The sequence below is a fragment of the Gopherus flavomarginatus genome, chromosome 8 (assembly GCF_025201925.1).
Source record: "Gopherus flavomarginatus isolate rGopFla2 chromosome 8, rGopFla2.mat.asm, whole genome shotgun sequence".
Lineage (NCBI taxonomy): Eukaryota > Metazoa > Chordata > Testudines > Testudinidae > Gopherus > Gopherus flavomarginatus.
Window position 1 is genome coordinate 40,897,032 of NC_066624.1, and position 20,098 is coordinate 40,917,129.

At 46.9% G+C, this 20,098-nt stretch overlaps 1 protein-coding gene across 5 annotated transcripts in view; it reads right to left on the bottom strand.

Moving 5' to 3' along the window:
* The window catches only part of LOC127056475 (hepatocyte cell adhesion molecule-like), a 33,070-nt gene extending 21,736 nt beyond the window's left edge, over positions 1–11,334 (bottom strand). For all 5 annotated transcript variants that reach the window (XM_050964354.1, XM_050964353.1, XM_050964356.1 and 2 more), the window contains exons 1-3: positions 11,287–11,334; positions 3,735–3,890; positions 2,769–2,855 (exon numbers count right to left, since the gene is read on the bottom strand). In XM_050964354.1, coding sequence (XP_050820311.1) covers positions 2,769–2,799 — 31 coding nt within the window. In that variant the 5' untranslated portion in view covers positions 2,800–2,855; positions 3,735–3,890; positions 11,287–11,334. The remainder of the gene's footprint in view (positions 1–2,768; positions 2,856–3,734; positions 3,891–11,286) is intronic.
* Between the last annotated feature and the right edge of the window lie 8,764 nt (positions 11,335–20,098).

The following is a 20,098-nucleotide window of genomic DNA, read 5'->3' on the forward strand; positions in this document are numbered from 1 at the left end:
TAGTCTTATGCAGTATAGATCTATGAAACCATGTTCATTTGGGGATCTAGGACAAGGGAAGGTAATGGGGACCTGTTCCTCAGGGATGTTAATGTGAATCTGGACCAGAAAGGCTGTGATGAAACATTAACCTTTCTGATGGTGGTTGGGTGGCTTATGTTTAAGCAGTTTTTGCTCTCTGTCCATTTCCTACTGGAGAGGTGGCTGGATCACAATTAGGCCTCATATATGTTGGTGGCATGTAGGGTATGTGTAGCTACAAGCCACAGTGAAAGGCAGGCTGCATTTACGCTGTGATGTATAGATACATGTGCCAGTGAAAGGCTCTGGCAGAGAGGAAGCACCAGGGAAAGGTTCTGGCAGCTCTCTGCAGTGGGTGAAAGGCTCTGGCAGTGAGCACACAGGGATGCTGCAGCACAGATGGGGGAGGCACAGCTTGGGTATGCAGAAACATGTAGGGTACCTACCCACCAGGTCTCTTCTGTTTGCCTAAGCAGTGCCTAACCATCTACACGGTTATTTATAGCTGTACTAGGGGTGTGTGCAGTGAATGTACTTTACACACTGCCGTAAATATAGACATCTCCTTAGAGAAGTGTGAGCCAGAATCCCAAATTCAGACATCCCTGGATTCTGGCGATGTGGGCAGGGGAGAGAATCTGTATCTGAACTGCAACTGGCACTCTTCTTTCATAGATTGTTAGGCCAGAAGGGATCATTGATCATCTCGGCTGACCTAGGATATGGCAAAGGGCCTAGAACTTCTCTGAAATAATTCCTGGTTGAACCAGAGCATCTATTTTTAGAAAAAAAACACCCAATTTTGATTGGAAAATTGCCAGTCCTGGTGACTCTCCCACAGCCCTTGGTAAGTTGTTCCAGTTGTAAAGTGGAAGATTCAGCCCTATACATGCAGAGAACAGGGGATTAGCAGTCCATTGCCCTTACCACTCAGCCGCCTCATCTCAGAGGCTGGTAACCTCAGAACGGTGGCCAAGAATGGAACAGGCGCAGAAGTAGTGCATACTGACAGGGTTGGGGCATGTTGGCAAGGGCTAACATAAAAAGTTTTCATTGCTGCTGTTCCCCATCCTGTGCTTATCGGAGGATTTGTTTTGAGGGATCAGTTTAACTGTCTGGGTAGCTTAGAGCAGCTCTGAGGGATACCCTAACTGCCACAGGCCTGACTACAAGCTGGGACTTCACAAGGCATAGGGATGCTGCAGCCACACCTCCTCTCACTCATTCTTCTGGGAGCTCCACCAATGTCAGTGGAGAGTTAATAAAGCTGCCTCTGTGCCTGGCAGGGAGTCCCCTTACCAGAATGGATAGCAGGGAGAGGACTCAGCTGGTCAGCTGCTTTGTGGCCAGTTTTCAGGACAGAGAGCACTAGTGAATAAGGCCCTCACTGAACAAACTGAGGACTTTTATCTCAAGTACTCTCCACCCAGCACTTTTCGCAGGCACTTGGGGCTGGCCTTGGATCAAAACATACCCCAAGAGAGCCAAAATGTGGGGTCCCAAAGCAAGCGGTGGTAATTATTCACCTATAGTTCCAGTGATGCATTAGCCTCTGTCAAAAGACGGGATACTGGGCTAGATGGCTCATTGGTCTGACCCAGTATGGCTGTTCTTGTGTTCTTCATACTCAGGTAAGTCTGGTGAATGTTACTGCTCAGTAAAACAGAGTGGTGTGCCTAAGGCTGGGCTTGAGCTAGTGCAGAGAATGAAATGCTTACAGATGCTGCACCAGCAGATCCTGATTCCCACTCTCATGAAGGTCCCTTTGTTCTGTTCTGGCAGCGAAAGTTGACCCTAAATGGGGTAGAAATGAATCCCTGAGGGTACTCTTCATGCAGAGGATCTCCACAGCCAATGTAGAGCTGGAGTAAGGGCTCTGGGTATGTGTGCACTGCAATATGAGGGTGTGATTGTAGCACAGATAGGCAATAGAAATCATGCCTCAGTGATAGGCTCAAGTTGCTCAATATAATTGGCTTATAGAGGAGGTTGGGGGGGACCTTGATCATATCTATAAACAGCTATGTGGGGAAAAATATTTGATAATGGGCTCTTCAATTTAGCAGAGAAAGGTCTAACACAATCCAATGGCTGGAATTTGAAGCTAGACAAATTCAGATTGGAAATACAGTATAATTTTTAAACCTGAGGTAATTTAACTGTTGGAACAATGTACCAACCAATGGTTGTGGTAGATTCTCCATCAGTGGCAATTTTTAAATCAAAACTGGATTGATGTTTTCCAAAAGCTCTGTTCTAGGAATTATTTTGGGCAGTTCTCTGGTCTGTGTTATATAGGTCAGACTAGATGATCACAATGGTCCTTTCTGGTCATGGAATCTACAAATACTAATGCTAGCTTTAATCTAACTAACATGGGTAACAATGGTAGTGGAGACATAGGCAGCTAATCTGTGCCCACAATTACAAGGTGACGTATATATTCAGGTTGCTAGTACATGCTGAAGACTCTGCCACCACATCGATGCTACTGTTGTTGGGATTGAAGAGCACCATGGGCAAACTGCCCTGCACTGCTGCTATTTTTGGCTTGTTGGGCCATGGGAAGTAAAGCATAAATTGGAGCAGCCCTGAAGCTAATCTAGATTACACAAAGTGTCAGATAGGTCCCGGCTGCTCCAGAATATAGTGTGCAAAAAGGGCTTAAAACAGAGATTGACACATTTCAGTGCCCAACTAATATTATGCTTAGATATGTCTCGGTACTAGAAGGAATTTATACATACTCAGGCACTGGCTCATCATTCTGTAACTCATCCTGCTGAGGAGGCCTGCACTAGCAGGTAACGTTTTGGTACAATACCAGCAGGACCCTGTGGAAACATACAGTAAAAATCAGCAACACACACGGTAATGAGTGGATCAGTGCAATCACTGCAAGTGACCTGCAGTTCCAGACGAATCCCTCCCATAGGAGAATGTGAAGGCTGCACAGTTAGAATCAGGCACGGCCAGAGTTATGGTCGTACTTGTTCTATGGCTGACACAAGGAGAGGCTGTGGTAGGAGCTGCAAGTGGCTCTCCTCTGTCGAACAGTGTCTTAATGCAACATAGGACATTCGGAGCAGTGAAGGATGTTGAAGAACGGGGAGGAGAGGAATTGTGGAGCTCCTGGGGATCTGACAACCTCCTGGGGAAATGTTTTGCAGCAGCAATAACTAGTAATTGTCCCCAAAGGTTACAGTGGTCTGAGCACTGGATTAGAGGCCAGGAACCCCTGGGATCTAATTCCAACTAAAATTGACACCTCTCCCTCAAGTTAAGTCACTGAGACAGAGATGAAATCAAGGGATAATTTCCCTACCTAATCAGAACTGTTGTGAGAATCAATAGTGTTGGTAAAACCTCCCAGTCTTTGTACCATTTCCGTACCCACCCCAGTCACCTCCACAGGGATTCCTGTGTTGGAGAAACACAAGAATTGCTCTCTCTTCTCCTACCACCCAAAAAGCAGAAATGACACCAAAAAGGATGGGGAGAAATGTGGCCATGGCCTTATTCCCCAGTGCACCTATCTGTGAGGCAGGATGGATCAACAAGGTGCTATGGGGTGCGGGCAGAGTGTATGTATGAGAGTGTTTGTGTCCCAAAGCAGTGTAACTCCACATCTTCCCCTCCAGATGGGCCACTGTAATAGTCCCAGACTCTAGCCCTACATATGCACGAAGAATTAGAAATTTATATCCACATACCTGCCCCAACATGGGAACTTCAGGCCTCCTGCCCACTACTGAAATTCCATTTTTAAGTGTTGTATTTAGGGGCCCACTGCAGTCAAGGGAACAATTCCCATTCATGAGCATTGAATCAGGCCCTTAGTAAACAGATGACTGGGTTTTCCCCATTACCTGAAGGAGAAATTCAGCTTGAAACTGGATTTAAGGCTGCAACAGCTGCATTTAGAAATTGTATTGATCTGTTCAACAAACCTTTAGTACTGCAATAGATAGTCTTACGCAGAGAGATATACATGTGTCTGGCAGGTGGAGTCTAACCTGGAAATACCCTTTTATATATGCCTGGCACCTGTTTTTTTTTAATCCCCTATGACCTTGAACTTCAGGTTTTAACTTCTTTAATAATCATTTGTGATTATCTGAAACAATATGAACCACCTGCTGCTAGAATTTCTCCTCAGGGATTTATTTTTTGTTAATTCATTCTCATCATCATGGCAAATCCCAAGATAACATGGCCTCCTTACAGACTGAGTGACTCTTGGATTGATCTCCAGCGAGATCTTTAAGCTGGTCTGGTTGGATAGTCAGTTTCTGTCAATCACTGGCAATCTTATTGTGCCACTGAAGGTCTCTAATCTGGAAGGCTGTTTTCAGATTTCCCCCACCCTTTCAATCTATTGACGCTCCTTCCGCATTTTGCCCCTCCCTCCATTACCAGCAATCACAACCCGTCCAGTAGGTTTTCCAGGAATACACCTGCTGGTGAAAGTTTTTCCTTCACTATAGTGAAGAAAGGCAGGCCCTGCACAAAAGAGAAGAAATTGCCAGAATCTACTGGGAATTAAATGAGCTTCTATGTTACAGTAAATGACAAGGAAGAAATGTCTTTTCACTGATACTAGTAACTTATGTTACACACAAAACCCCCTAACTCTGGGCCTCATTCAAAGCCCACTGAAGTCAATGAAGAGAGTCTAATTGAACATAACGGCCATACTGCGTCAGATCAAAGGACATCTAGCCCAGTGTCCTGCCTTCTGACAGTGGCCAATGCCAGGTGCCCCAGAGGGAATGAACAGAACAGGTAATCATCAAGTGATCCATCCCGTTGCCCATTCCCTGCTTCTGGCAAACAGAGGCTAGGGACACCATCCCTGACCATCCTAGCTAATAGCCATTGATGGACCTATCCTCCATGAACTTATCTAGTTCTTTTTTGAACCCTGTTGTAGTCTTGGCCTTTCAAAATCCTCTGGTAAGGAGTTCCACGTGTTGTGTGAATAGAGACTTCCTTTTGTTTTATGTCTGCTGTCTACTAATTTCATTTGATGACCCCTAGTTCTTGTGTTATGAGAAGGAGTAAATAACACTTCCTTATTTACTTTCTTCACACCAGTCATGATTATAGACTTCTAATCATAGCCCCTTTAGTTGTCTTTTACAAGCTGAAAAGTCCCAGTTTTATTAAACTCCCCTCATATGGAAGCCATTCCACACCTCATATCATTATTGTTGCCCTTTTCTGAACCTTTTCCAAATCCAATATATCTTTTTTGACCACATCTGCATGGAGTATTCAAGATGTGAGTTTAACATGAATTTATATAACCGCTATATGATATTTTCTGTTATTGACTTCAAAGGGGTTTAAAACATGCCCCTAGAGCAGTGGTCCCCAACTTTTCTGGCTGGCGGGCGCCAGCTGAAGGAACACTGCGGTGGTGGAGCACCCGCTGAAATGCTGCCAAATTTCAGCGGCATTTCAGCGGAGACGCCTCTCGATGATGTCGCTTGCCATCAACAAGCAACGTCAACGAGAGGCGTCCCCGCTGAAATTCGGGGGCAACGCCTCTCGATGACATCACTTGTCGACGGCAAGCACGTCATCGAGAGGTGTCCCTGCCGAAATGCTGCTGTGGCATTTTGGTGGGTGCTCTCCTGGGGGCCAGGATGGGGGTGCATTAAGATGCCCTCGCAGGCACCACGTTGGGGAACCCTGCCCTAGAGAGAGGCTATTTTAAGAAGGTTGGGGGAGGGGGGCAATGATTAGTCTGGGCATGTGTGGAGCAGAAAACAGTAATGGATGGAGAAATAGGCATGATTCTAGAATGGTCCCTTTATAGTGGCCACTGAGGTATGTCTACCCAGCAAGCAGCAGCAAGTCTCAGAGCCTGGGTTGACAGAAAATAGCTGCCCAGACATTGTGGCTTAGGCAGAAGCTCTGACTCTCAAGTCTATGGAGGAAGGTGGGCTCTACTCCGAGCTGCAATTTGTTGCTCAAACCTGTCGATCCAGGCTCCAAGCTTCACTGCTGTGGGCTTAGTAAATGTACCCTGACTTAGCTACGTGGCACTGATGAATCAGGCACATGACATTTACTTCTAACTTAATTTTAAAAAACAAACCTCACAGTGAATGGCTGAATATCATCACTGTTGATGCAGGAAAGGCCCTTGGATGTTATCTGCTCCAGCTCCCAGTATCTACTGCCTGTTATGCTATTAGCTGCCTCCTTTTGACCTTCTCCATTCCATCCTCCTATCTCCCCTCCACACACACTGTGTTTGCTACTCTCACAAGCTCTTTCTAAGCAGATGTTCTGCTCTCTAATGTTGTTACTGTTTACAGGATGTGATAGCCGTTTATGATTTAACGGCTTGGAAGCTTTACCTTGGAAATTTTCCATTTAACTCTCCAAGCACTGAGAAGAATTGTACTAACTAAATCATAGCCCCTCAGTTCCACAATCCTCAACTGCTAATGCCTGATTTACCCTTCCTGCAAGTGACCCAGCTCCACTAAGCCCCCCTATCCATCCGCAAACCTCCTAGAAGGTTCTCCAACCAGATATACGTTGTTTCCTCATTTTCTTCAGCACCCGTCCTTTTGTTGCCCAACCACTTCCTAGCAGACAGCTTTGGTCTGACTGGCCTTTGCCCTCCAGTGCCCAGATTTCACTCCTAGGTTCTCTGGCACTGGGAAGAGTTGACCATCTATTTACATTTCCCCTGCTGTTTACACTCACTAATGTATCTTGTCTTAAACTAAATTTTAAACTCTTTGGGACAGGGGCTGTCCTTTTAACTCTGTTTGTACAGAGCATATCACAATAGGGTTTTATCTTGCTCCTGCAATATTAACTAATAAATACACAACAGTGGACAAAAAAGCAAAAGAACACGATATAAAACAATACTGAAAATGCAATGACATTATAAATTGCTGGGGTGCTCTCACCTGGAATACTGCAGGTTAGAGACTGCATTAGCATGACTCTCACTGACAGCTTGTGTAACCACCCCCACAGGGGACAGAGGCAAGTGAGACCCCTGTCTCCTCCATAAAACAGGAATGCAACATCTCCTTATCATGCACCTGTTGTCGGAAATGACACAGGTCGATATCTGAGAGGGTCAAATGTTTTTGTGTAAAAAGTTTTCTGATGAAAAATATCTTTTTTGAACACGAACATCTGCATTTAAAAAATTGAATCCTTTCATTTTTTTCTGATTTCTCACTGAATTCAAAACTTTCTCATTTTTCTTCTCCCTTCCCCCTTTCTTACCCCTTCCATCCCCCCCTCTCGTCCACTGAAGAAAGTCATGGAAGTGTAGGACTGGAAGGGACCTTGAGAGATCATCTAGTCCAGTCCTCTGCCCTCAAGGAAGGACTAAGTAATAACTAGACCATTCCTGACAGTTGTTTGTCTAACCTGATCTTAAAAACCTCCAGTTGCAGATTCCACAAACTCCCTAGGCACTTTTTTCCAGTGTTTAACAACCCTGATGGTTAGGAAGTTTCTTCCTAATATTCAACCTAAACCACCCTTGCTACAACTTAAGCTCATTGCTTCTTGTCCTATTCTCAAAGGTTAAAGAGAACAATTGTTTACCGTCCTCGTAACGTTTGATGTACTTGAAAACTGTTATCATATCCCCCCTCAGTCTTCTCTTCTCCAAACTAAACAAACATAATTTTTTCAATTTTCCCTCATAGGTCATGTTTTCTAGACCTTTAATCATTTCTGTTTCTCTTCTCTGGACTTTGTCCACATCTTTCCTGAAATGTGGAGCCTAGAACTGGACACAAAACTCAAGTTGAGGCTTTATCAGCGTGGAGTGGAAGAATTACTTCTTAAGTCTTGCTTACAACACTCCTGCTAATACCTCTCAGAAGGATTTCTGTTTGTTTGTAACAGTCTGACACTGATTCATATTTAGCTTGTGATCCACTAGAACCCCCAGATCCCTTTCTGCAGTACTCCATCCTAGGCAGTTATTTCCCATTTTGTATGTGTGCGCAACTGACTGTTCCTTCCTAAGTGAAATACTTTACATTTGTTATTGATTTCATTCTGTTTATTTCAGATCATTTCTTTAACTGTCCAGATCATTTTGAATTTTAATCGTATCCTCCAAAGCATTTGCAACCCCTCTCAGCTTGGTATCATCTGCAAACCTTGTAAATATACTCTCTATGCCGGAGTGGGCAAATTATGGCTAGTGGGCCACATTCAGCCTGCCAGCCAATGTTATCTGGCCCTTGAGTTCCCACTGGGGAGTGGGGTCTGAGCTTTCCCTGCTCCTGCACTCCAGCCAGGGAGTGGGGTCAGGGGCCACTTTGCACATGTGTCCCATGGACCCCGGAAGCAGCAGCATGTCTCCCTTCCTGCTCTTACATGTAGGAGCAGCCAGGGGGCTATTCATGTTGCCCCCACCTCAAGAACCACCCTCAGAGCTCCCATTGGTTGGAAACTGCAGCCAATGGGAGCTGCAGGGGCAGTGTCTGTGGACAGGGCAGCGCGCAGAGCTGCCGGGCCATGTCTCTGTGTAGGAGCCGGAGGGCAGACATGATGCTGTTTACAGGAGCTGCTTAAGGTAAATGCCAACCAGGGCCTGCACCCCTGGGCCCCTCTCGCACCCCAACCCCCTGCCCCAGCCCTGATCTCCCTCTCGCCCTCCAAACCCCTTGACTGCAGCTCAGAGCACCCTCCTACACCCCAAACCCCTCATCCCCAGCCCCACCCCAGAGCCCACACCTCCAGCTGGAAACCTCACCCAACCCCCTGCCCCAGCCCAGAGACCCCTCCTGCACCCTGAAGTTATCATTTCTGGCTGCACCCCCAGCCAGAGCCCTCACCCCCTCCTGCATCCCAACACCAATTTCATAAGCATACATGGTCTCCCATAGAATTTCCATACATAGATGTGGCCCTTAGGCCAAAAATTTTGCTCACCCTTGCTCTATGCCATTATTTAAATCATTGATGAAGATATAAAATAGAACTGGATCCAGGTCTGATCCCTGCAGGATCCCACTCAATACACCCGTCCAGCTTGACTGTGAACCACTGATGATTACTCTCTGGGAACGGTTCTCCAACCAGTTATTTACTCACCTTACAGTAGCGCTAGCTAGGCTATATTTCCCTAGTTTGTTTATGAGTAAGTCATACAAGACAGTATGAAAAGCACTGGTGGGCAACCTGCGGCTTGCACACAGCCTGTCAGGATAATCCTGGCACGCCACCAGACAGTTTGTTTTCATTTGCATGGCCGCCTGCAGCTCCCAGTGGTTGCTGTTTGCGGTTCCTGGACAATGGCAGCTGCGGGAAGCGGCGTGGGCCACAGCGACGTACTGGCCACTGCTTCCCGCAGCTCCCATTGGCCATGAATGGCAAACTGTGGCCACTGAGAGCTGCGGGCAGCCCTGCAAATATAAACAAACTGTCAGGTTGCCCACAGTGATCAAAAGCACTATACTAAAGTCAAGATATACCCTGTCTACTTCCACAAGGCTTGCTACCCTGTCAAAGAAAGCTAGCAGGTTCCTTTGACATAATTTGTTGTTGACAATTCCATGCTGACTGTTACTTGTCACCTGATTATCTTCTAGGTGTTTACAAATTGATTGCTTGATTACTTGCTCCATTATCTTTCTGGCTACTGAAGTTCAGCTGACTAGTCTAATTCCTTGGGCTGTCCGTATTCCCTTTTCTATAGATTGGCACTATATTTGCCATCTTCCAGTCCTCTGGAATTTCTACAATTTTCCATGTTCATTATTTTAGATGTCCAATCACTAACCTTTCTGGTGAAAACTGAATCAAATACGGTATTTAGCTTTTCTGCCATTTCCACATTTTCTCTTACTGTCTTTCCCCACTCACTGAGTAACGGGCTACCCTATACTGGGTATTCCTCTTGCTTCAAATGTATTTATAGAATGTTTTCCTGTTACCTTTGTCTCTAGTTTATTTAAACTTGTTTTTTTTGCTTTAGCCTTTCTAAATTTGTCCCTACATGCTTGTGGGGTTTTTTTATATTCATCCTTCGTAATTTGATCTAGTTTCCATTTTTGTAGGACTCCTTTTTGATTTTCAGATCATTGAAGATCTCCTGATTAAGACAGAGTGGTCTCTTGCCATATTTCCTATTTTTCCTATGCAGTAGGATAGTTTGCTCTTGGACCCCTAATAATGGATATCTGAAAAACTGCCAACTCTCTCAAGCTGTTTTTCACCTCAGACTTGCTTTCCAAGGGATCTTACCTACCAACTCCTTGAATTTGCTAAAATCTATCTTCTTGAAATCCATTATCTTTATTCTGCTGTTTTCTCTCTTACTTTTCCTTGGAATAAGAAACTCTATCATTTCACAATCACATTCACCCAAGCTGCCTTCCACTTGGAAATTCTCAACTAGTTCCTTCCTATTTGTCAGAAATCAAATATAGAACCACCTCTCCCGTAGTTGCTTTCTCCGCCTTCTGAAATAAGAGAATCTCCTATGGATTCCAAGAACTTGTTGGATAATCTGTGCCCTGCTGTACTATCTTCCCAACAGATGTTTGGGTAGCTGACATCCCCTATCACCACCAAGTCCTGTGCTTTGGATGATTGTTAGTTGTTTTAAAAAAAAACCTAATCCATCTCTAGAGGAGAAAAGGAAAGATACCGAGGGGAGGGGTTGCAAATTCCAAACGTTTCATTTCAGTTTGCATCACATTTTTAAATAAGCCTTTTGATAGAAAAATTGAAACATTTTGAGAGAGTTTTTTAACAAAGTAAAACCAGTTTTGTTTCCTTTGAAACTATTCACTGAAACGAATTGCCTCCCCACCCCAACCAGCTCTGCTATTGAACTTTAGTTCCATTACAATACATTTCTCTCCTAAACTGCACAGCCCTGAGTCTGCTCAGTATTCACACTTCAAACACAGCCTAAAATTTGTGAAATGCCCCCAGGCTTACATCTGAGTGGTGCAGACTCCTTCTCTGCTTATGCTTAAATTAAGGTGATCTATTATGTACTGGGACTACAATCTAAATAATTTTTCCCAGCTATTGAGGAGCAATAGATCTGCGTGTAATGCACATGCTTTGATAATGTCTTCAAAAGTGCGGAGTGTTATTGTTAAAGCATTTATTTTGCATTATTTAGAAAGCGAAAATAAATTTTACAGAAACTATACAATACAGCTTTGCAACAGCACAAAGTAGAAGAACAGTAAAGCTAGTAAGAATTTTATGTTACAAAGGAAAAGCAGAGATAGTTCCACTTACCAGTAGTTGCCAGTGGGAGCTCATCCAGATCTCTTTACATCGGGAGACAACAGCATCTGAAAACTGCAAAGGAGACTGACCATGTGACTTTTTTCCCCTGTCACTCCTCTCTCTAACAGTCATGTTTGCCTGATTGGTTATTTTGAACAACTTGAATAAATACAAGCCATAGCAAGGCAGATTCCTGATCCCCACAGTCAGTGTTTGTAACAGGAAAGCAAAATATATGAGCATTCAGTTCAAGGAAACTGACTCAACACTCCTCTGTGCATTAACTGCCAGACATTGTGACAAATTTAAGCAAAGTATCCAATACATTAATTTGCATATTACAAATTTGTGCAGATTACTCTAAACGTCATTTTTAAAGTTTTATGGATAGAAATGGAGGTTAATGGAATGGGACAAAGGACACAAAAGTGTAGCTCTGGGTAGAGGCTAGATGTGTGAGGGTCATGTACCCTTACCCCAGTTTTATGCCTTCCATTTAGCAACAGCTTCAGAGGTTTTCGAGCTGGGGTGCACCTCCCTCAAAGAGCTTGGAGGAATGTTGGGGGTTTTTTTGGGCGGGGGGGGAGAAGAGCAGTGATGCCGCTCAGCTCAGGTCAGTTCCACATGGTGGGGCTCTGGGAGGGAGCACCACCTCCATCCCCAACTCATGTCAGCAGGCTATCCAGCCTGTCTGGGTTAGGGGGAACTTTCTGAGCTGAGTCTCTCTGCTGCCTCCCCCCCCGCACACACACACACCTTGGAGTTACAGTTTTTGGTTGAGTCAGGGGGTGGAGGTGGCACTCTCTCCCCAAGCCCCGCAGCATTGCCGCTCCCCCACCCCCAAACATGCTTCTGTGCCCCTCTTGAGGGCACACCCCACAGTTTGAAAACCTCTGTTCTAGATTCAGAGGCAATGCCTGGGGTCATCATGTCCCCCACCCACACCTTTAAATCTTGCCCCCCCCCCCAACTACCAACAGTTACACATTGCCTCTGGGTCTAGGCAGTAGGTCAAGCTGATAGAGATTGCCTGTGCAGGGACACCAAGCAGAGACCCATGCATGATATCCACTGCTCCAAGACCCATGCTCCACAGAGGAATTCTGTCTGGATGCAGGAACAACCAATGCAAGGAATACAGGCAGAGGGAGCCTTGCAATGAATGAGTTTCCTCTTCCTAGCCTCTTACACAGTTTGGCCAATGCCAGGAAGAGATTTACACAGATTGCTTGGGACATTGTGGAGTGAACAAAAGGAAAAGAGTGTGGGAGGAGTGCAGCGAGAACTTCAACAAGAGGTTCTGGAGGAACTGAAGTAGGGGCTGCAGCCTGCTATGCACCAAGATCTTCATCCTCTAGAGAGAGGACAGGTCCCAGAAACTTCCAGTCTTGCCAACCTTGTGCAATGGCTGGAATGGAAACAAAGTTTTTCTTAGGCATTGTGAGAGGGCTTGACTCACCACTATGGCACCTCCTGCTGGCTGTTCTGGGGATTAGCTCTGTATGCCGGTGCAATCTCCTCTGGTCTTGCCACTATCTTTTATGCTCCAGGGACCCACGTTACTCCCAGGACCGCAGCATCCTCTTCATTACACAGCCCACCAGCTGTGCCACACTCCATGTTCCCCCTTCTAGGGGACAGTACCGCCATCCTTAACTGCAACCACATCCTCAGCAGCAAGTAGGAGCAGGGCAGGGGGGAACCTGGGCCCTGCCCACTTCTCTGGGTCTCAGCCACTCTCGATGGCCACCACTTGCTGCATCCCCCTCCGACTCCTCTGAAGACCTCCCTGAGCTACTTCCCCACAGCCCCAGCACCCTACTTGCTCTTGGGCCTCAGGCTGCAGATCCCTGCAGTCCACCAGGAGCTGCCTTTAGCTCCCTGGGTCTCTGCCTGCAGCACTGTTAAGTCCCAGCTGCTTACTGCCCTATATCTGCAAGGCAGCCAGTCCTCCTCCCTCTTCAAGCTCCAGGGAGTGATTGAAGCTGTTCTGTACTGCAGCTCTTCTTATATGGGCCTGCCCATCCCTGATTGGCTGCTCCTATAAGCCCTTCTGTGATTGGCTGCCTCCTGCGCAGCCTCCCTATGGCTCTATTAACCCCTTATGAGCCAGTGTGGGGCATCATCAGAGGCATCTACACAGCTGAGCAAACAGGTAGGAAACAGGCAAATACGTTCACTCATCTATGACATGGGAAGTGAAATGCAGCATGTTTTTAGCTCCTTCTCTTTCACCAACATTGACAACGAGAAGGATTAGGATGAAGTTCTCCAGTATGACTACTACAGCATGAGTGGTAGCATTAGTATAGTTCAAATTTCAAAGTAGTTCTGTTACAATACCATTTTTTCACTCTTCTCTTCCTAGCACTGTTGTCCTACCCTCTGTTTACAGAGAAACTTCCAGTCAAACAAGGGTAAATGAGCTGTCAGAACTGTATCTTCACATCATGGAAACCCACTCTTTCACTGGCTGGTGTTACCAGCTTTGCCTGTTACTTTGGGGTATGCTAATTTATTAGGGTTACTCTTCTGGGTGGGAGGGGTGGCATTTCTGTAATTCCATCAATTTACTAGCAGCAAAGAGTCCTGTGGCACCTTATAGACTAACAGATGTATTGGAGCATGAGCTTTCGTGGGTGAATACCCACTTCGTCGGATGCATGTAGTGGAAATTTCCAGGGGCAGGTATATATATGCAAGCAAGAAGCAGGCTAGAGATAACAAGGTTAGTTCAATCAGGGAGGATGAGGCCCTTTTCTAGCAGTTGAGGTGTGAAAACCAAGGGAGGAGAAACTGCTTCTGTAGTTGGCTAGCCATTCACAGTCTTTGTTCAATCCTGAGCTGATGGTGTCAAATTTGCAGATAAACTGAAGCTCTTTGAAGTCTGGTCCTGAAGTTTTTTTGCTGCAGAATGGCTTTAAATCTGCTATTGTGTGTCCAGGGAGATTGAAGTGTTCTCCTACTGGTTTTTGTATATTGCCATTCCTAATATCTGATTTGTGTCCGTTTATCCTTTTCCGTAGGGACTGTCCCCTTTGGCCGATGTACATAGCAGAGGGGCATTGCCGGCATATGATGGCGTATATTACATTGATGGACATGCAGGTGAATGAACCGGTGATGGTGTGGCTGATCTAGTTAGGTCCTGGGATGGTGTCGCTGGTGTAGATATGTAGGCAGAGTTGGCATCGAGGTTTGTTGCATGGATTGGTTTCTAAGTTAGTGCAGTGTGCAGTTACTGGTGAGAATATGCTTCAGGTTGTCAGGTTGTCTGTGGGCGAGGACTGGCCTGCCACCCAAGGCCTGTGAAAAGGAGGGATCATTGTCCAGGATGGGTTGTAGATCCCTGATGATGCGTTGGAGGGCTTTTAGCTGGGGACTGTATGTGATGGCCAATGGAGTCCTGTTGGTTTCTTTCTTGGGTTTGTCTTGCAGTAGGAGGCTTCTGGGTACACGTCTGGCTCTGTTGATCTGTTTCCTTATTTCCTCGTGCAGGTATTGTAGTTTTGAGAATGCTTGGTGAAGGTTTTGTAGGTGTTGGTCTCTGTCTGAGGGGTTGGAGCAAATGCGGTTGTACCACAGTGCTTGGCTGTAGACAATGGATCTTGTGGTGTGCCCGGGATGGAAGCTGGAGGCATGAAAGTAGGCATAGTGGTCAGTAGGTTTTCCGTATAGGGTGAGAGAGAGAAGAAACCAGCTTAATCATTAAAGTTATTTCTTGCCAGGTAATAACCATACAAGGAGAGCCAAAGAAACAAAACAGTTATAATGTTAAATCTAACCTAAATTTGATTATAAAAGTCAGGTTTAAAAAACTATAACTGACCACACAAATCAGAGTCAAAAGGCTATACCGAGAGAGAGAGAGAGAGCTGGGTTCTCACCACTCCGTGAAGCTTGAATCAATCAGGGGTCCCAGGTGGTGGTGGTAGCTGAGGGTCCAGAGTGCTGGAGACAGCCAGAGCCCCCAGCACAATCAATCAGGAGAAGATGAAGTCCCAGTGGAACAGCTGATCAGAACACTTACTTGAGTGTGGGTAGGGGTTTTTGTAAAGAAACAATAATAGTTCAAGGGAGAACACTAGACTTGTTTATGTGTAAACTGATGGCTCAAGGTTGTATACCAAAGTTGTTTTGTTCAGGCTAGACAATGGGAGCTGGTCATTCCTGGCTGTGGATGGTGTTCTTTCCAGGGAGCTCACAATGCAATTAGGGAGCGTCAATATTTTGGATACCAATAAAGGATTGATTACTATAATTGGCCTGATAACTACTGAGCAGGGTGTGTGCAGGCCTGGGTTCATTAACATCTGGAGCAGTGATCCCCCATCATGCAGTGCTTCCCTGCTTTTCTGGTCCCAGAGTTCCATGCGGTTCTTGCCTTGGAATCTTTGTTCTCCATTCTGTATGCTAATGACAATGCCTCCTTGTCTCATCTTTGATGCAAATAAGGCTAGGGGAGTTTCCTTAATCCTGTCACCCTTGTCTCAGGGGTTTAGGGTGTCTCCCACTGTCTTTTCATTGCTTTTTGTAAGCCATTCTTCTGCTCGGTTTTGGTTCAAGCAGAGGCTGCAGAGGGCTGGGCGGAGTGGGGAGGTATTTTGTGAGTCATACAAGCTGGTTACTGTGCCCTGGTTCCCCTAGAACACAGAGCTGTTAGGTAACACTGGATTTTGTAAAGGTTCAATAGTTGAATAAACCGGCAAAAGATTCATATTAGATCTTCCATGGCAAAAGTCATTCCACTACACCTGGGGTGCCAAACATATGATCCCCAGGCCAGATCAGGGCATTGTGATGTATTTAGGTGACTAATATGACATATTTAGGTCATGAAGAACCTAAGTTTTCATTTAAAAAATAAAAGTAAGTGTCTAGCCCTCCTGGTTGCATACAGAACCTTCCAAATGTGACCTGAGCATAAAGTGATGGCATGTCTGCCTGGGTCTGCAGACAGTCTGAAACAATGACTCAGAGGAGTTTATCCCTTGATCGCATTGCAAGCCTCTCTCTTATGTCAGGGTGTAATTCCCTGGGGACAAAGGGGAATATAAAGTCCTGAATTTTATCCTGGCCCTTGAACCAAAAATAAACATGGAATCCAGCCCTCTTCCTAGTGAATTTAATATTGCTGCGTTAAACTCTGAAAGGCTACCATAACAGCATTTTTGGACCATAGGAGAGTGGCTGGTCTGCATTTATATTATGTGACTCTAAAAAATTCTGAGAAAAAATAAATTTGGTAGTTAGCCAAGTTTGAAGTTGAGATGGGTCAGGGGGTGAGAGGGAAGAGAGAGAGAGAGAGACAACCTCAAACCACTGAAATGTGTGGGTTTGAAAATCCAGATCTCTATTTTGTGGCTTGACCCCATTTCTGCTGTACACAAAAAGCAATTTTTCTTTGCAAAAATATATGTGCTATGGGTCTTTTCAACTTTTATCCTACTTTCCCGAATAAAACAACCTGGCTATAGGAAAAGAAACTGATGAAAAAGATTCTCTCGTGCCTTGCAGCAGCATTCATTGTCCCACAGAGGGAGCTCTTAACCAAGTTACAAATTGAATCTTGCCCCAGGTATTTTATTTCACAGCTATAGATAACTTTAGTGAGGTCAGGGGCAGCTCCAGGCCCCAGCATGCCAAGCGCGTGCCTGGGGCGGCAAGCCACGGGGGGGTGGGGGGTGGGGGACGACAGGCAGGTTGCCTTCGGTGGTTTGCCTGTGGAAGGTCCTCTGGTCCCGCAGCTTTGGCGGACCTCCTGCAGGTGTGCTGCCGAATCCGCAGGACCGGGGACCTCCCGCAGGCAACCGCCCAATGCTGCCTGCCTGCTGTGCTTGGGGTGGCAAAATACCTGGAGCCGCCCCTGTGCCAAAGTAACCATTTTGGGCTGCTGTGGGCTCATGCTAGGCAGGGTGGGTGTGCCTATGCAGACAAGATCAGCCCCTCAAGTTCTTTTCCACACTAGCCACAATTCACCACCAGATGTCAGGGCAGGGCTCAGCCTGACTCTGCTTACACCATTCTCAGCAAACAGAAGTCTAAAGTGACCATTGGTTAACTTACATTTCAGTTGCACACTAATCAAATACAATGCAACTGTGTAGAACAGAGCCTTAAACACATACATACAATTCCCTTCTCATGTGCTGCAACAACATCAATTACTACCATTTAGGGTTGCCAACTTTCTACTTGCATAGAACCAAACATCGCTGCCTTGCCCTGCTCTGTCCCCCCACCAAGGCCCCTTCCCTGCCCTGCCCCTTTTCTGAGGCTCCGCCTCTGCTCACTCCATCCCCCCTCCCTCTGTCAATTGCTCTTCCCACCCTCACTCACTCGCTCATTTTTACTGGGTTGGCTGAGGAAATTGGGTTGTGGGAAGGGGTGAGGGGTGCGAGGTCTGGGATGGGGCCAGAAGTGAGGAGTTCAGGCTGTGGGAGAAGGCTCTAACCTGAGGCAGTGGGTTGGAATGCAAGAGGGAGTGAGGGCTCTGGCTGGGGATGCAGACTCTGGGGTGGGGTTAGGGATGAGGGGTTTGGGCTGCAGGAGGGGGCTCCAGGCTGGGAGGTGGCACCAGGGTTCAAAGTATGGGAGGGGGCTCTGGGCTGAGGCAAGGGGTTGAGATGTGTGAGGGGGTACAGGCTCTGGGATGGGGGTATGGGTTCTGGGGTGGGGCTATATATGAGGGGTTCTGGATGCAGAAGGGAGCTCCGGGCTGGGGTACAGGGTTAAGGTGCAGGAAGGGGGATGAGAGTGCTGGCTGGAGGTGCGGGCTCTTGTGTGGGGCTGAGGATGAGGGGTTCGAGGTGTAGGAGGCTGCTCTGGACTGGGATCGAGGGGTTCAGAGGGCAGGAGGGGGATCAGAGCTGAGGCAGAGGGTTGCGGCATGGGAGGGGGTGAGGGGTGCAGGCTCCGGATGGCGCTTACCTCAAGCAACTCCCGGAAGCACTGACATGTCCTCCCTCTGGCTCTTATGAGGAGGTGTGGCCAGGGACCTCTTTGCACTGCCCTGTCTGCAGGTGCTGCCCCTGCAGCTGTAATTGGCTGGGAACCGCAGAGCCGATGCTTAGAACAGGGGCAGCGTGTGGAGCCTCCAGGCTGCTTCAATGTATAGGAGCCAGAGGGGGGACATGTCACTGCTTCTGGGAGCCGCGCAGAGCCATGGCAGGCAGGGAGCCTGCCTTAGCTCTGTTGTGCTGCTGACTGGACTCCTAATTGCCTGGTCAGTGGTGCTGACCGGAGCCGCCAGGGTCCCTTTTTTACCGGGCATTCTGATCGAAATCCGGACACCTGGCAACTCTACTACCATTGCACAACACAACTTTTCAGTGATTTAGCTCAATACATAGTTCATAGACAGCTGCAGCGACACAGCAGCCAGCAAACAGAGCTGTAAACAGGGGAGTTTCAGTGGGAGTTCTGAAGGAGGAGCACATTTTTGTATTTTGTGTATTGTATTTTGTAGTTTGTATGTGTGGAGGCTGGTAGTGGCAGTGTGCTGGGAGAGAAGCTGAGCCCTGATTAGAGGGCGGGGCTTCTCTGCTTAGGGGTCCTATAAAGGTAGCCAGCCAGCCAGTCAGGCAGCGGCATAGACAGCTGCAGCGGCACAGCAGCCAGCAAACAGAGGCGTTTCAGTGGGAGTTTACAGGGGGAGTTTGTGGGGGAGACTTAGAGACCTAGGCAGAGGAACTGACAGGCTAGCAAAGGGAGTCGGTGGTGGTCTGCTGGTGTTCTGGTGCTTGTTGGGGATTTGTTTTGGTTTGTGTTTCCTGGACTAACAGGTTTTAGGTGGGAAGGCTATGACCGATAGAGAGGCAGCAGTGAAAGACACAATGAGGATGACTGGATGTGGAAGCTGCGGCATATACATGATCCTGGAGGGAATACCTGAAAAGAGTTTCGTCTGCATGAGGTGCCGACTGATAGAGCTGATGGAAGAAAAGATCCGAGGACTGGAGATGCAGGTGGAAACTCTGGTTGAGTTTAGAAGAGGGTTCGAATAGATGATGGAGCAAAGACATGAGGAGGCTGAAGGGATAAGCTCAGACTTGCAGATGGAAGCAGGACCAATGAATTCTGAGGAGAGACTGCTGGGTGAGGAAAGTGGACGGTGGAAGCATGTGACTAAGAGAACCAGGCAGAGGAAAAGACGGGCTAGTGAAGGAGAATTAGAGCTCAGGAACAGGTTTGCAGAGTTGGAAAATGAAGAAGGGGCACAGCAGGTGGTCGCTGAAGGTGAGAGGTCAAGGAAAAAGAGAAGAACAGCTAGTGCTACAGGAAGAGGGGAAGAGTCAATGGAGACAACACCAAATATGAGCCCCAGGAAGATACAGGATGGGTCGCAAAGGATTGCAAGGGTGAATAGGAATCGAGAGAACTTGCAGCCAGTAGGAGCAGGGGATAGACCGGAGAATCACACTGTCACCAGGAAAAGGCAGGTCTACGTGACTAGGGACTCCTTACTGAGAAGAATAGACAGGTCTGTAACTAGAGCTGATCCGGAGAACAGAAGGGTGTGCTGTCTGCCGGGTGCTAAGATACAGGATGTGGACCTGAGGCTGAAAAGGATCCTAACGGGAGTGGGAAAGAATCCGTTGATATTCCTTCATGTGAGTATGAATGATACGGCTAGATTCTTGCTGGAACGTATCAAGGGAAACTATGCCAGACTGGGGAAGATGCTTAAAGAAATCAAGGGTCAGGTGATCTTCAGTGGGATTTTGCCTGTTCCTAGAGAAGGGCGACAAAGGTGTGACAAGATTATGGCGATCAACAGATGGCTCAGGCAGTGGTGCTATAGGGAGGGCTTTGGGATGTA